Below are 16871 nucleotides of genomic sequence, written 5' to 3' on the forward strand. Positions count from 1 at the left end.
TTGAAAATTGATCGAATCGGAATCGAATCGAATCGAATCGAAATTAATCGATTCGCAACCTTGTGAATCGTAATCGAATCGATTCTTGAAATTTGAACCAATACCCAGCTCCTGTGTATATGAAACACATAAATGTTCAGTTGTGTTGGTATATATTTAATGAGCTGTGTATATGAAACACATAAATGTTCTGTTGTGTTGGTATATATTTAATGAGCTGTGTATATGAAACACATAAATGTTCTGTTGTGTTGGTATATATTTAATGAGCTGTGTATATGAAACACATAAATGTTCTGTTGTGTTGGTATATATTTAATGAGCTGTGTATATGAAACACATAAATGTTCTGTTGTGTTGGTATATATTTAATGGGCTGTGTATATGAAACACATAAATGTTCAGTTGTGTTGGTATATATTTAATGAGCTGTGTATATGAAACACATAAATGTTCAGTTGTGTTGGTATATATTTAATGAGCTGTGTATATGAAACACATAAATGTTCTGTTGTGTTGGTATATATTTAATGAGCTGTGTATATGAAACACATAAATGTTCTGTTGTGTTGGTATATATTTAATGAGCTGTGTATATGAAACACATAAATGTTCTGTTGTGTTGGTATATATTTAATGAGCTGTGTATATGAAACACATAAATGTTCTGTTGTGTTGGTATATATTTAATGAGCTGTGTATATGAAACACATAAATGTTCAGTTGTGTTGGTATATATTTAATGAGCTGTGTATATGAAACACATAAATGTTCTGTTGTGTTGGTATATATTTAATGAGCTGTGTATATGAAACACATAAATGTTCAGTTGTGTTGGTATATATTTAATGAGCTGTGTATATGAAACACATAAATGTTCTGTTGTGTTGGTATATATTTAATGAGCTGTGTATATGAAACACATAAATGTTCAGCTGTGTTGGTATATATTTAATGAGCTGTGTATATGAAACACATAAATGTTCTGTTGTGTTGGTATATATTTAATGAGCTGTGTATATGAAACACATAAATGTTCAGTTGTGTTGGTATATATTTAATGAGCTGTGTATATGAAACACATAAATGTTCAGTTGTGTTGGTATATATTTAATGAGCTGTGTATATGAAACACATAAATGTTCTGTTGTGTTGGTATATATTTAATGAGCTGTGTATATGAAACACATAAATGTTCTGTTGTGTTGGTATATATTTAATGAGCTGTGTATATGAAACACATAAATGTTCAGTTGTGTTGGTATATATTTAATGAGCTGTGTATATGAAACACATACATGTTCTGTTGTGTTGGTATATATTTAATGAGCTGTGTATATGAAACACATAAATGTTCAGTTGTGTTGGTATATATTTAATGAGCTGTGTATATGAAACACATAAATGTTCTGTTGTGTTGGTATATATTTAATGAGCTGTGTATATGAAACACATAAATGTTCAGTTGTGTTGGTATATATTTAATGAGCTGTGTATATGAAACACATAAATGTTCTGTTGTGTTGGTATATATTTAATGAGCTGTGTATATGAAACACATAAATGTTCTGTTGTGTTGGTATATATTTAATGAGCTGTGTATATGAAACACATAAATGTTCTGTTGTGTTGGTATATATTTAATGAGCTGTGTATATGAAACACATAAATGTTCAGTTGTGTTGGTATATATTTAATGAGCTGTGTATATGAAACACATAAATGTTCAGTTGTGTTGGTATATATTTAATGAGCTGTGTATATGAAACACATAAATGTTCAGTTGTGTTGGTATATATTTAATGAGCTGTGTATATGAAACACATAAATGTTCTGTTGTGTTGGTATATATTTAATGAGCTGTGTATATGAAACACATAAATGTTCAGCTGTGTTGGTATATATTTAATGAGCTGTGTATATGAAACACATAAATGTTCTGTTGTGTTGGTATATATTTAATGAGCTGTGTATATGAAACACATAAATGTTCAGTTGTGTTGGTATATATTTAATGAGCTGTGTATATGAAACACATAAATGTTCAGTTGTGTTGGTATATATTTAATGAGCTGTGTATATGAAACACATAAATGTTCTGTTGTGTTGGTATATATTTAATGAGCTGTGTATATGAAACACATAAATGTTCTGTTGTGTTGGTATATATTTAATGAGCTGTGTATATGAAACACATAAATGTTCTGTTGTGTTGGTATATATTTAATGAGCTGTGTATATGAAACACATAAATGTTCTGTTGTGTTGGTATATATTTAATGAGCTGTGTATATGAAACACATAAATGTTCTGTTGTGTTGGTATATATTTAATGAGCTGTGTATATGAAACACATAAATGTTCTGTTGTGTTGGTATATATTTAATGGGCTGTGTATATGAAACACATAAATGTTCTGTTGTGTTGGTATATATTTAATGAGCTGTGTATATGAAACACATAAATGTTCAGTTGTGTTGGTATATATTTAATGAGCTGTGTATATGAAACACATAAATGTTCTGTTGTGTTGGTATATATTTAATGAGCTGTGTATACGAAACACATAAATGTTCTGTTGTGTTGGTATATATTTAATGAGCTGTGTATATGAAACACATAAATGTTCTGTTGTGTTGGTATATATTTAATGAGCTGTGTATATGAAACACATAAATGTTCAGTTGTGTTGGTATATATTTAATGAGCTGTGTATATGAAACACATAAATGTTCTGTTGTGTTGGTATATATTTAATGAGCTGTGTATATGAAACACATAAATGTTCTGTTGTGTTGGTATATATTTAATGAGCTGTGTATATGAAACACATAAATGTTCTGTTGTGTTGGTATATATTTAATGAGCTGTGTATATGAAACACATAAATGTTCAGTTGTGTTGGTATATATTTAATGAGCTGTGTATATGAAACACATAAATGTTCTGTTGTGTTGGTATATATTTAATGAGCTGTGTATATGAAACACATAAATGTTCAGTTGTGTTGGTATATATTTAATGAGCTGTGTATATGAAACACATAAATGTTCTGTTGTGTTGGTATATATTTAATGAGCTGTGTATATGAAACACATAAATGTTCTGTTGTGTTGGTATATATTTAATGAGCCGTGTATACGAAACACATAAATGATCTGTTGTGTTGGTATATATTTAATGAGCTGTGTATATGAAACACATAAATGTTCAGTTGTGTTGGTATATATTTAATGAGCTGTGTATATGAAACACATAAATGTTCTGTTGTGTTGGTATATATTTAATGAGCTGTGTATATGAAACACATAAATGATCTGTTGTGTTGGTATATATTTAATGAGCTGTGTATATGAAACACATAAATGTTCTGTTGTGTTGGTATATATTTAATGAGCTGTGTATATGAAACACATAAATGTTCTGTTGTGTTGGTATATATTTAATGAGCTGTGTATATGAAACACATAAATGTTCTGTTGTGTTGGTATATATTTAATGAGCTGTGTATATGAAACACATAAATGTTCTGTTGTGTTGGTATATATTTAATGAGCTGTGTATATGAAACACATAAATGTTCAGTTGTGTTGGTATATATTTAATGAGCTGTGTATATGAAACACATAAATGTTCTGTTGTGTTGGTATATATTTAATGAGCTGTGTATATGAAACACATAAATGTTCAGTTGTGTTGGTATATATTTAATGAGCTGTGTATACGAAACACATAAATGATCTGTTGTGTTGGTATATATTTAATGGGCTGTGTTATTGTTGACATTTAATTTAGCAAGCTCGGTATCATCTTTGCTCAGACTCTTGCCTTAATTGAGGCAAATGTTTCTCACTATTCTAAACTAATTAGATTAGCAGCAGCTAACCTACTGCTGCAAGTTGTTAATTAGCTGACACAAATACAACTCCCTTCCTCTCCGGGGGATGACAACTGTCTAAATTCTTCTAAGCCGCCCTCATGTTTTACCACATAGAAACATTTCGCATGATCAGAGTGCAATTCTTTTAAACTATTTAAAATCCCTAATGAGCCTTGTCTACCTGATGGTGGTAGAACACCCAATTAATTTCTTTGGTGTGTCTCTGAACTTTCACTTTTTTGTTGTTTTATTCTTATGTCCCCTAGATTAACATGGATCTCGCTGTAAGTGCATAATGTGCAAAACGGACAATGAAAGGCTTTTAATGAGGTGTAGTAAAAATTAGGGATGTCACGATATTTCGTCCCACGAAATTTCGCGACATCAAAACATGACGATGAGCCGTGGAGATGAAAAACTATATCGCGAGAAAAATAACCTCTGAACAATGCTACTGACGGCACTGATCTGCTTTCTCTCTCTACCTTTTTCATTGCTTTGCTTGATATGGGGAGGGTTAGGGTTAGCTGTTGTGGCTCTCGTTATCTTGTGCAGCCCGCAACACGCTGCTCGCATTCATGTGCTTTTTCAGAGGTGTTGAAATAAGTTTGTTGTGATGCTGTCTTTAGTAGCCACTAGCCACAGCCTTCAGAGAGACTTTACAGCGACGACAAGGGATGAGGAAGCTCACTTGTGCTTGCCATGATGATGCCTGTCTGTCTGTGTCTGGCTGCGCTGCAGGCGTTCTCATACACTAACGTTAAACGTTAAATGAAACGAGGGGGGGTTGACGTTCCGTACCGCGTTCCGAACCGTGGTGGCTGATCCGTACGGGTCACGGATTATCCGTGATCCGTGCCAGCCCTAATGCTGAGACTCTCTCCTGCTCCCAGAGCTGGACCACACATGCATTTCACTCCTTTGGGTCTGCTGCTACATGTTAGAATGGGAGCCGGCACACAGGCACAATGAGCAGACACCATCACATCACGTCCTGCAGTTGGTCACAGAAGCGCTATACCCATCACTGCTTCTCATCAACCTCTCTCTTCCTCCTCCTCCTCCGTCTCCTCTCTGTCCTGTCCGCCTGCTTTTGTCTCCCTGACCGTGTCCATCACTAAATATAATGGCTTTAGATTAAAGGCTAGATTGGTCCGTCCAGCCTTTCCTCCAGAACAGAACAGAGACGGTGAATTGGGCCCTTTTGGTTTGTCTTGTAAAGCTGTCTGCCTGCATCCGCCTGCTGGAGTCCAGACATCCAGTCAAGTGCAGCAGTGTTTTATTGTCAGGGGGAAAGTTTGTGTTCTGTGTGGAATACAACCAAAGGCTTTTGCACACCAGCTATTTTTCGTCCGAAGATGTGGCACATTTTAAAATAAATACGACCTCATTGTTGTGTCGCTCACGTTTACACACCGATTCTGTCATTAAAGTTTTCGGAACAGGGTTCGATTTCCTGCGTTTTTTGGTATCGCTCAATAGCTTTTTGCCTGTTTTCAGATGACGGATTAAGAAAACGCATCATTTTTAATTTTTTATATTTTAAAAAGCGCAACAGACAAAAGGAAAACAACGAAATAATGTGCGGGTAGAAACAGGAAACCCTTAACCCATTGATACCTGATGCAGCATTTGCGTGTATATCCCTCATTTGTGTGTCTATCCCTTTAAGACCGCGTTGATATATATATGTAGTCTCTCCTTCACATCCTCATTGCTCGTGTTTGTCTCATCGCCCGCCCTCCCTCCCTCTGTTCGTACATCATGTCCAGTTCCAGATGGAGACAGATATTCCATCCAAAAAAAACCAAGCTGATTTCAACAAAGTTCATTCTGAATCTAATTGTTTTTCTCTCTCTTGTTTTCCCTGCATCTTCTCTCCTCCTCCTCTCTCTACCTCCTGCATCTTCTCTCCTCCTCCTCTCTACCTCTAGTCCAGTACCAGATGGAGATGATGCGTTCCCTGCGTCACGTCAACATCGACCATCTGCACGTGGGCTGGTACCAGTCCACCTACTACGGCTCCTTTGTCAGCCGAGCGCTGCTCGACTCCCAGTTCAGCTACCAGCACGCCATCGAAGAGTCCGTCGTGCTCATCTATGGTACGTAGTGTTAACGACTGAGCCGTAGCATGTTTTGATTGATTACTTTCACCCGTACCATTGAATTAAACAGCACTCTTACAGAGAAGACAGAAAATGGCCGTAGGTGGGACCTGTGACATCATGTACATGGTGGCCTTGTGTCGAGACATGTAGCCCCTAGGGGTGGGAATCACCAGATGCCCACGATACGATACTAAAACGATACTTGAGTCACGATACGATAGTATTGCGATATCGCTGATATTGCGATATATTGAATATTGCGATATATTGTCTAACTCCTTTTCCTACCTTTTCCTTGACCTCACCGGAAGAAAAACATGCAGAAGTTCGGTACCATCACTTTAACTGGTCATCGTTGTTTCCCAGTGTCTCTGGACATCACACTGGACATCAACACTAGACACAGAGACGTCTCCCCCTACAGCAAATATACATGAATGTTATGCGTAACGAACATGACCATCTTACCGAGAGGGAGAGAGCTAAGCCAAGTAGCTAACAGCTGAGCTAAGTATAACTAATGTGTTAGCTAGCCGATCTGAAAAGCATGTATCGAGTATCGTCCTACTAAACTTGGTATCGGTATCAAAGTCCAAATGTTTGGTATCATGACAACCCTAGTCTGAGGTTTGTTTTTTGTTTTTCCCCTATCTGGTACTAAAAATACCGCTGCTACTGAAGAGGCAATCACAGTCGTGTTGATTGCATGCAACCATTTAAGTTTCAGCCATGATGAAGCAATCACAAGTCAAATTCAGTCTCTATAATCAAGAGGCATCTAAGAATAGGATTGGCGTCGACAGGTCCTGTCATCTTCCACTGTGATTCACAAGCAGAACGTCTGCGTGACGTGATGAGTCAGCAGTGTGACAGATCTGGGAGAGGATTGCTTGAGTATATTGCACAGATGGAAAAACAAATGGCACCCAGTGACATCAATATATGTCCGTTAGATATATCTTTCAAGGGAAATCTTGCATGTGTCTCTTCTTTGAGGCTCCTCCGTGATGGAGCCTGGCAAACGCATCAAGCACATTTCAAGTACCGTAAATTCCGGACTATAAGCCGCACCGGTGTATAAGCCCCACCTGCAAAGTTGACTATTTTTTTCTTATATAAGCCGCACCGGACTATAAGCCGTGGGTGTTTTAATGGTATTTTTTTTTTTTTTTTTTTTTTATTGTGTTTTAATGTTTAATTACCATATGTAAGGGTTCATGCACAGAGGGGATTGTTGGGAAAGAGATGGCTGTTTGAGGAAGCTCCCATTTATTAATATTTCAACAAAACAACATAACACAACACCACCTGTGTTGTTTTTTACAGTGCACACAGTGTCATACAGTGTCATACAGTGTGGTGAAAAGAGGGCAAGAGAGGAAATTAAAACTTATTATAGTTATATAGGATTTATAGTTAGAAAGAGTGCTAAAAAAGAGAGATTTTTTTTTTTTTTTTTTTGAAAAAATCCATAGATAAGCCGCACCGTTATATAAGCCGCAGGGGCCAAAAAACGGGAAAAAAGGTGCGGCTTATAGTCCGGAATTTACGGTAGACTGAAGATCTGGAAGGCATTTTTCAAAGCAATTTATTTCTTTATTTTTGCTTGAGTCTGCAATGTAATGCCAGCTGAATGTAATGTCACCTGTGCCTCTGTAGATACACGTGAACAGCTCGTGTTTCGGTGCACTGTTCACTGTCACGATGTGCTATGATCTTACCTCCTTCATGTCCTGTCAGGTGATCTAAAACAAGTACGGCAGCTCAGGTGGGACAAAAGGGACACAGAAACTCGTTGACATCAAGTCACAGTCCTTTATTATAACAGCTCCGAGTTGATCCACTTCAAGTCAAAAGAGGCAGCGAGCGGAGTTGTCCTTTTATAGTAGAGTCCGACCGATACTGGATTTTTGAGGCCGATACCGATATTAGGGAGTAAAAAAATTCCGATATCGATATATCGGCCGATATTCTTATATTAAATATACACATTATGTTACACAATGTTTTTGCAAAGATCCCTCAAATATCAAACACTTGACAAAGATATGACTTGACATGACTTGAGATATGTAATGTAGGCAGGATATTTTAGAGCTCATCAATCAACTTTATTGTCCAAAATGACATCAATGCAATGAAACAGTAAACTTCACTGGGAATTTAATAATTATAAATAACTAGAAAAACAAAAACACAAATAGAACAAATATTAAATATAACTTGAATTAAGAAAAAAGATCAAATATACACAACATGCGGTCAATAACTTAAAAAATACAAAATAAAGAAATATCGGCATATCGGCCGACACCAATATAACAGTTATCGGCCAATATCGGCCGATAATATTGGTGGACCGATATATCAGTCGGGCTCTATTTCATAGAGTGATGGAAACGGCTTCATATTCCATCAATGATTCAGTCCTGATGAGTGGAAAAGGACATACCCTCTGGCCCCGCCCCCGTTCCTCCTCTAAAGGACACACCCTCTGGCCCCGCCCCCGTTCCTCCTCTAAAGGACATACCCTCTGGCCCCGCCCCCGTTCCTCCTCTAAAGAACACACCCTCTGGCCCCGTTCCTCCTCTAAAGGACATACCCTCTGGCCCCGTTCCTCCTCTAAAGGACATACCCTCTGGCCCCGTTCCTCCTCTAAAGGACACACCCTCTGGCCCCGTTCCTCCTCTAAAGGACACACCCTCTGGCCCCGCCCCCGTTCCTCCTCTAAAGGACATACCCTCTGGCCCCGCCCCCGTTCCTCCTCTAAAGAACACACCCTCTGGCCCCGTTCCTCCTCTAAAGGACATACCCTCTGGCCCCGTTCCTCCTCTAAAGGACATACCCTCTGGCCCCGTTCCTCCTCTAAAGGACACACCCTCTGGCCCCGTTCCTCCTCTAAAGGACACACCCTCTGGCCCCGTTCCTCCTCTAAAGGACATACCCTCTGGCCCCGTTCCTCCTCTAAAGGACACACCCTCTGGCCCCGTTCCTCCTCTAAAGGACACACCCTCTGGCCCCGTTCCTCCTCTAAAGGACATACCCTCTGGCCCCGTTCCTCCTCTAAAGAACACACCCTCTGGCCCCGTTCCTCCTCTAAAGAACACACCCTCTGGCCCCGTTCCTCCTCTAAAGGACATACCCTCTGGCCCCGTTCCTCCTCTAAAGGACACACCCTCTGGCCCCGTTCCTCCTCTAAAGAACACACCCTCTGGCCCCGCCCCCGTTCCTCCTCTAAAGGACATACCCTCCGGCCCCGTTCCTCCTCTAAAGGACACACCCTCCGGCCCCGTTCCTCCTCTAAAGGACACACCCTCTGGCCCCGTTCCTCCTCTAAAGGACATACCCTCTGGCCCCGTTCCTCCTCTAAAGGACACACCCTCTGGCCCCGTTCCTCCTCTAAAGAACACACCCTCTGGCCCCGCCCCCGTTCCTCCTCTAAAGGACATACCCTCCGGCCCCGTTCCTCCTCTAAAGGACACACCCTCTGGCCCCGTTCCTCCTCTAAAGGACACACCCTCTGGCCCCGTTCCTCCTCTAAAGGACATACCCTCTGGCCCCGTTCCTCCTCTAAAGGACACACCCTCTGGCCCCGCCCCCGTTCCTCCTCTAAAGGACATACCCTCTGGCCCCGCCCCCGTTCCTCCTCTAAAGAACACACCCTCTGGCCCCGTTCCTCCTCTAAAGGACATACCCTCTGGCCCCGTTCCTCCTCTAAAGGACACACCCTCTGGCCCCGTTCCTCCTCTAAAGGACATACCCTCTGGCCCCGTTCCTCCTCTAAAGGACATACCCTCTGGCCCTGTTCCTCCTCTAAAGGACACACCCTCTGGCCCCGTTCCTCCTCTAAAGGACACACCCTCTGGCCCCGCCCCCGTTCCTCCTCTAAAGGACATACCCTCTGGCCCCGCCCCCGTTCCTCCTCTAAAGAACACACCCTCTGGCCCCGTTCCTCCTCTAAAGGACACACCCTCTGGCCCCGTTCCTCCTCTAAAGGACATACCCTCTGGCCCCGTTCCTCCTCTAAAGGACACACCCTCTGGCCCCGTTCCTCCTCTAAAGGACATACCCTCTGGCCCCGTTCCTCCTCTAAAGGACACACCCTCTGGCCCCGCCCCCGTTCCTCCTCTAAAGGACATACCCTCTGGCCCCGCCCCCGTTCCTCCTCTAAAGAACACACCCTCTGGCCCCGTTCCTCCTCTAAAGGACATACCCTCTGGCCCCGTTCCTCCTCTAAAGGACACACCCTCTGGCCCCGTTCCTCCTCTAAAGGACATACCCTCTGGCCCCGTTCCTCCTCTAAAGGACACACCCTCTGGCCCCGTTCCTCCTCTAAAGGACACACCCTCTGGCCCCGTTCCTCCTCTAAAGGACATACCCTCTGGCCCCGTTCCTCCTCTAAAGGACACACCCTCTGGCCCCGTTCCTCCTCTAAAGGACATACCCTCTGGCCCCGTTCCTCCTCTAAAGGACATACCCTCTGGCCCCGTTCCTCCTCTAAAGGACGTTCCTCCTCTAAAGGACATACCCTCTGGCCCCGTTCCTCCTCTAAAGGACATACCCTCTGGCCCCGTTCCTCCTCTAAAGGACACACCCTCTGCCCCCGTTCCTCCTCTAAAGGACATACCCTCTGGCCCCGCCCCCGTTCCTCCTCTAAAGGACACACCCTCTGGCCCCGCCCCCGTTCCTCCTCTAAAGGACACACCCTCTGGCCCCGCCCCCGTTCCTCCTCTAAAGGACACACCCTCTGGCCCCGCCCCCGTTCCTCCTCTAAAGGACACACCCTCTGGCCCCGCCCCCGTTCCTCCTCTAAAGGACACACCCTCTGGCCCCGCCCCCGTTCCTCCTCTAAAGGACACACCCTCTGGCCCCGCCCCCGTTCCTCCTCTAAAGGACACACCCTCTGGCCCCGCCCCCGTTCCTCCTCTAAAGGACACACCCTCTGGCCCCGCCCCCGTTCCTCCTCTAAAGGACACACCCTCTGGCCCCGCCCCCGTTCCTCCTCTAAAGGACATACCCTCCGGCCCCGCCCCCGTTCCTCCTCTAAAGGACACACCCTCTGGCCCCGCCCCCGTTCCTCCTCTAAAGGACATACCCTCCGGCCCCGCCCCCGTTCCTCCTCTAAAGGACACACCCTCTGGCCCCGCCCCCGTTCCTCCTCTAAAGGACATACCCTCCGGCCCCGCCCCCGTTCCTCCTCTAAAGGACATACCCTCTGGCCCCGCCCCCGTTCCTCCTCTAAAGGACACACCCTCTGGCCCCGCCCCCGTTCCTCCTCTAAAGGACATACCCTCTGGCCCCGCCCCCGTTCCTCCTCTAAAGGACATACCCTCTGGCCCCGCCCCCGTTCCTCCTCTAAAGGACATACCCTCTGGCCCCGCCCCCGTTCCTCCTCTAAAGGACATACCCTCTGGCCCCGCCCCCGTTCCTCCTCTAAAGGACATACCCTCTGGCCCCGCCCCCGTTCCTCCTCTAAAGGACATACCCTCTGGCCCCGCCCCCGTTCCTCCTCTAAAGGACATACCCTCTGGCCCCGCCCCCGTTCCTCCTCTAAAGGACATACCCTCTGGCCCCGCCCCCGTTCCTCCTCTAAAGGACATACCCTCCGGCCCCGCCCCCGTTCCTCCTCTCCCAAACACACCGGGGTCATCATGTAATGTTCTTTGATTTGACACTTCCACGGTTGGCCATGAATAATTGTAACCAGCTGAGTTATGAACCCCTCTGATCTAGACTGGCCAGCCAGCCACACACAGGTCAGTCAGTCACTCATTCAGTCACACACAGGTCAGTCCAGTCACTCATTCAGTCACACACAGGTCAGTCAGTCACTCATTCAGCCACACACAGGTCAGTCCAGTCACTCATTCAGCCACACACAGGTCAGTCCAGTCACTCATTCAGCCACACACAGGTCAGTCCAGTCACTCATTCAGTCACACACAGGTCAGTCAGTCACTCATTCAGCCACACACAGGTCAGTCCAGTCACTCATTCAGTCACACACAGGTCAGTCAGTCACTCATTCAGCCACACACAGGTCAGTCCAGTCACTCATTCAGCCACACACAGGTCAGTCAGTCACTCATTCAGTCACACACAGGTCAGTCCAGTCACTCATTCAGTCACACACAGGTCAGTCAGTCACTCATTCAGCCACACACAGGTCAGTCCAGTCACTCATTCAGTCACACACAGGCAGTCAGTCACTCATTCAGTCACACACAGGTCAGTCCAGTCACTCATTCAGCCACACACAGGTCAGTCCAGTCACTCATTCAGTCACACACAGGCAGTCAGTCACTCATTCAGTCACACACAGGTCAGTCAGTCACTCATTCAGCCACACACAGGTCAGTCCAGTCACTCATTCAGTCACACACAGGCAGTCCAGTCACTCATTCAGCCACACACAGGTCAGTCAGTCACTCATTCAGTCACACACAGGTCAGTCCAGTCACTCATTCAGTCACACACAGGTCAGTCCAGTCACTCATTCAGCCACACACAGGTCAGTCAGTCACTCATTCAGTCACACACAGGTCAGTCCAGTCACTCATTCAGTCACACACAGGTCAGTCCAGTCACTCATTCAGTCGCACACAGGTCAGTCCAGTCACTCATTCAGTCGCACACAGGTCAGTCCAGTCACTCATTCAGCCACACACAGGTCAGTCCAGTCACTCATTCAGTCGCACACAGGTCAGTCCAGTCACTCATTCAGCCACACACAGGTCAGTCAGTCACTCATTCAGTCACACACAGGTCAGTCAGTCACTCATTCAGTCACACACAGGTCAGTCAGTCACTCATTCAGTCACACACAGGTCAGTCAGTCACTCATTCAGTCACACACAGGTCAGTCAGTCACTCATTCAGCCACACACAGGTCAGTCAGTCACTCATTCAGTCACACACAGGTCAGTCAGTCTCTCATTCAGTCACACACAGGTCAGTCAGTCACTCATTCAGCCACACACAGGTCAGTCACTCATTCAGTCACACACAGGTCAGTCAGTCACTCATTCAGCCACACACAGGTCAGTCCAGTCACTCATTCAGTCACACACAGGTCAGTCAGTCACTCATTCAGCCACACACAGGTCAGTCAGTCACTCATTCAGTCACACACAGGTCAGTCAGTCACTCATTCAGCCACACACAGGTCAGTCAGTCACTCATTCAGTCACACACAGGTCAGTCAGTCACTCATTCAGCCACACACAGGTCAGTCCAGTCACTCATTCAGTCACACACAGGTCAGTCAGTCACTCATTCAGCCACACACAGGTCAGTCACTCATTCAGTCACACACAGGTCAGTCAGTCACTCATTCAGCCACACACAGGTCAGTCCAGTCACTCATTCAGCCACACACAGGTCAGTCCAGTCACTCATTCAGCCACACACAGGTCAGTCCAGTCACTCATTCAGCCACACACAGGTCAGTCCAGTCACTCATTCAGTCACACACAGGTCAGTCCAGTCACTCATTCAGCCACACACAGGTCAGTCAGTCACTCATTCAGCCACACACAGGCAGTCAGTCACTCATTCAGTCACACACAGGTCAGTCAGTCACTCATTCAGTCGCACACAGGTCAGTCAGTCACTCATTCAGCCACACACAGGTCAGTCAGTCACTCATTCAGCCACACACAGGTCAGTCCAGTCACTCATTCAGTCACACACAGGTCAGTCCAGTCACTCATTCAGCCACACACAGGTCAGTCCAGTCACTCATTCAGTCACACACAGGTCAGTCCAGTCACTCATTCAGCCACACACAGGTCAGTCAGTCACTCATTCAGTCACACACAGGTCAGTCAGTCACTCATTCAGTCACACACAGGTCAGTCCAGTCACTCATTCAGTCACACACAGGTCAGTCCAGTCACTCATTCAGCCACACAGGTCAGTCCAGTCACTCATTCAGTCACACACAGGTCAGTCCAGTCACTCATTCAGTCACACACAGGTCAGTCAGTCACTCATTCAGTCACACACAGGTCAGTCAGTCACTCATTCAGTCACACACAGGTCAGTCCAGTCACTCATTCAGCCACACACAGGTCAGTCCAGTCACTCATTCAGCCACACACAGGTCAGTCCAGTCACTCATTCAGTCGCACACAGGTCAGTCAGTCACTCATTCAGCCACACACAGGTCAGTCAGTCACTCATTCAGTCACACACAGGTCAGTCCAGTCACTCATTCAGCCACACACAGGTCAGTCAGTCACTCATTCAGCCACACACAGGTCAGTCAGTCACTCATTCAGTCACACACAGGTCAGTCAGTCACTCATTCAGCCACACACAGGTCAGTCCAGTCACTCATTCAGTCACACACAGGTCAGTCACTCATTCAGCCACACACAGGTCAGTCCAGTCACTCATTCAGTCACACACAGGTCAGTCCAGTCACTCATTCAGCCACACACAGGTCAGTCCAGTCACTCATTCAGTCACACACAGGTCAGTCAGTCACTCATTCAGCCACACACAGGTCAGTCCAGTCACTCATTCAGTCACACACAGGTCAGTCCAGTCACTCATTCAGTCACACACAGGTCAGTCAGTCACTCATTCAGTCACACACAGGTCAGTCAGTCACTCATTCAGTCACACACAGGTCAGTCAGTCACTCATTCAGCCACACACAGGTCAGTCCAGTCACTCATTCAGTCACACACAGGTCAGTCCAGTCACTCATTCAGTCACACACAGGTCAGTCAGTCACTCATTCAGCCACACACAGGTCAGTCCAGTCACTCATTCAGTCACACACAGGTCAGTCAGTCACTCATTCAGTCACACACAGGTCAGTCCAGTCACTCATTCAGTCACACACAGGTCAGTCCAGTCACTCATTCAGTCACACACAGGTCAGTCCAGTCACTCATTCAGCCACACACAGGTCAGTCAGTCACTCATTCAGTCACACACAGGTCAGTCAGTCACTCATTCAGCCACACACAGGTCAGTCAGTCACTCATTCAGCCACACACAGGTCAGTCAGTCACTCATTCAGTCACACACAGGTCAGTCCAGTCACTCATTCAGTCACACACAGGTCAGTCCAGTCACTCATTCAGTCACACACAGGTCAGTCCAGTCACTCATTCAGCCACACAGGTCAGTCCAGTCACTCATTCAGTCACACACAGGTCAGTCCAGTCACTCATTCAGTCACACACAGGTCAGTCAGTCACTCATTCAGTCACACACAGGTCAGTCAGTCACTCATTCAGTCACACACAGGTCAGTCCAGTCACTCATTCAGCCACACACAGGTCAGTCCAGTCACTCATTCAGCCACACACAGGTCAGTCCAGTCACTCATTCAGTCGCACACAGGTCAGTCAGTCACTCATTCAGCCACACACAGGTCAGTCAGTCACTCATTCAGTCACACACAGGTCAGTCAGTCACTCATTCAGCCACACACAGGTCAGTCCAGTCACTCATTCAGTCACACACAGGTCAGTCAGTCACTCATTCAGCCACACACAGGTCAGTCCAGTCACTCATTCAGTCACACACAGGTCAGTCCAGTCACTCATTCAGCCACACACAGGTCAGTCCAGTCACTCATTCAGTCACACACAGGTCAGTCAGTCACTCATTCAGCCACACACAGGTCAGTCCAGTCACTCATTCAGTCACACACAGGTCAGTCCAGTCACTCATTCAGTCACACACAGGTCAGTCAGTCACTCATTCAGTCACACACAGGTCAGTCAGTCACTCATTCAGTCACACACAGGTCAGTCAGTCACTCATTCAGCCACACACAGGTCAGTCCAGTCACTCATTCAGTCACACACAGGTCAGTCCAGTCACTCATTCAGTCACACACAGGTCAGTCAGTCACTCATTCAGCCACACACAGGTCAGTCCAGTCACTCATTCAGTCACACACAGGTCAGTCAGTCACTCATTCAGTCACACACAGGTCAGTCCAGTCACTCATTCAGTCACACACAGGTCAGTCCAGTCACTCATTCAGTCACACACAGGTCAGTCCAGTCACTCATTCAGCCACACACAGGTCAGTCAGTCACTCATTCAGTCACACACAGGTCAGTCCAGTCACTCATTCAGCCACACACAGGTCAGTCAGTCACTCATTCAGCCACACACAGGTCAGTCAGTCACTCATTCAGCCACACACAGGTCAGTCCAGTCACTCATTCAGTCACACACAGGTCAGTCCAGTCACTCATTCAGCCACACACAGGTCAGTCCAGTCACTCATTCAGCCACACACAGGTCAGTCAGTCACTCATTCAGCCACACACAGGTCAGTCAGTCACTCATTCAGTCACACACAGGTCAGTCCAGTCACTCATTCAGCCACACACAGGTCAGTCCAGTCACTCATTCAGTCACACACAGGTCAGTCCAGTCACTCATTCAGTCACACACAGGTCAGTCCAGTCACTCATTCAGTCACACACAGGTCAGTCCAGTCACTCATTCAGCCACACACAGGTCAGTCAGTCACTCATTCAGTCACACACAGGTCAGTCAGTCACTCATTCAGTCACACACAGGTCAGTCCAGTCACTCATTCAGTCACACACAGGTCAGTCAGTCACTCATTCAGTCACACACAGGTCAGTCCAGTCACTCATTCAGCCACACACAGGTCAGTCCAGTCACTCATTCAGTCACACACAGGTCAGTCCAGTCACTCATTCAGTCACACACAGGTCAGTCCAGTCACTCATTCAGTCACACACAGGTCAGTCCAGTCACTCATTCAGCCACACACAGGTCAGTCAGTCACTCATTCAGTCACACACAGGTCAGTCAGTCACTCATTCAGTCACACACAGGTCAGTCCAGTCACTCATTCAGTCACACACAGGTCAGTC

At 45.6% G+C, this 16871-nt stretch overlaps 1 protein-coding gene across 1 annotated transcript in view; it reads left to right on the plus strand.

Moving 5' to 3' along the window:
- The window catches only part of LOC310799994 (eukaryotic translation initiation factor 3 subunit H-like), a 92389-nt gene that overhangs the window by 29322 nt on the left and 46196 nt on the right, over nucleotides 1–16871 (plus strand). The window contains 1 exon segment of the mRNA XM_083662596.1: nucleotides 5815–5982. Coding sequence (XP_083518722.1) covers nucleotides 5815–5982 — 168 coding nt within the window.

The sequence above is a fragment of the Poromitra crassiceps genome (assembly GCF_964638095.1).
Source record: "Poromitra crassiceps genome assembly, chromosome: 29".
Classification (NCBI taxonomy): domain Eukaryota; kingdom Metazoa; phylum Chordata; class Actinopteri; order Beryciformes; family Melamphaidae; genus Poromitra; species Poromitra crassiceps.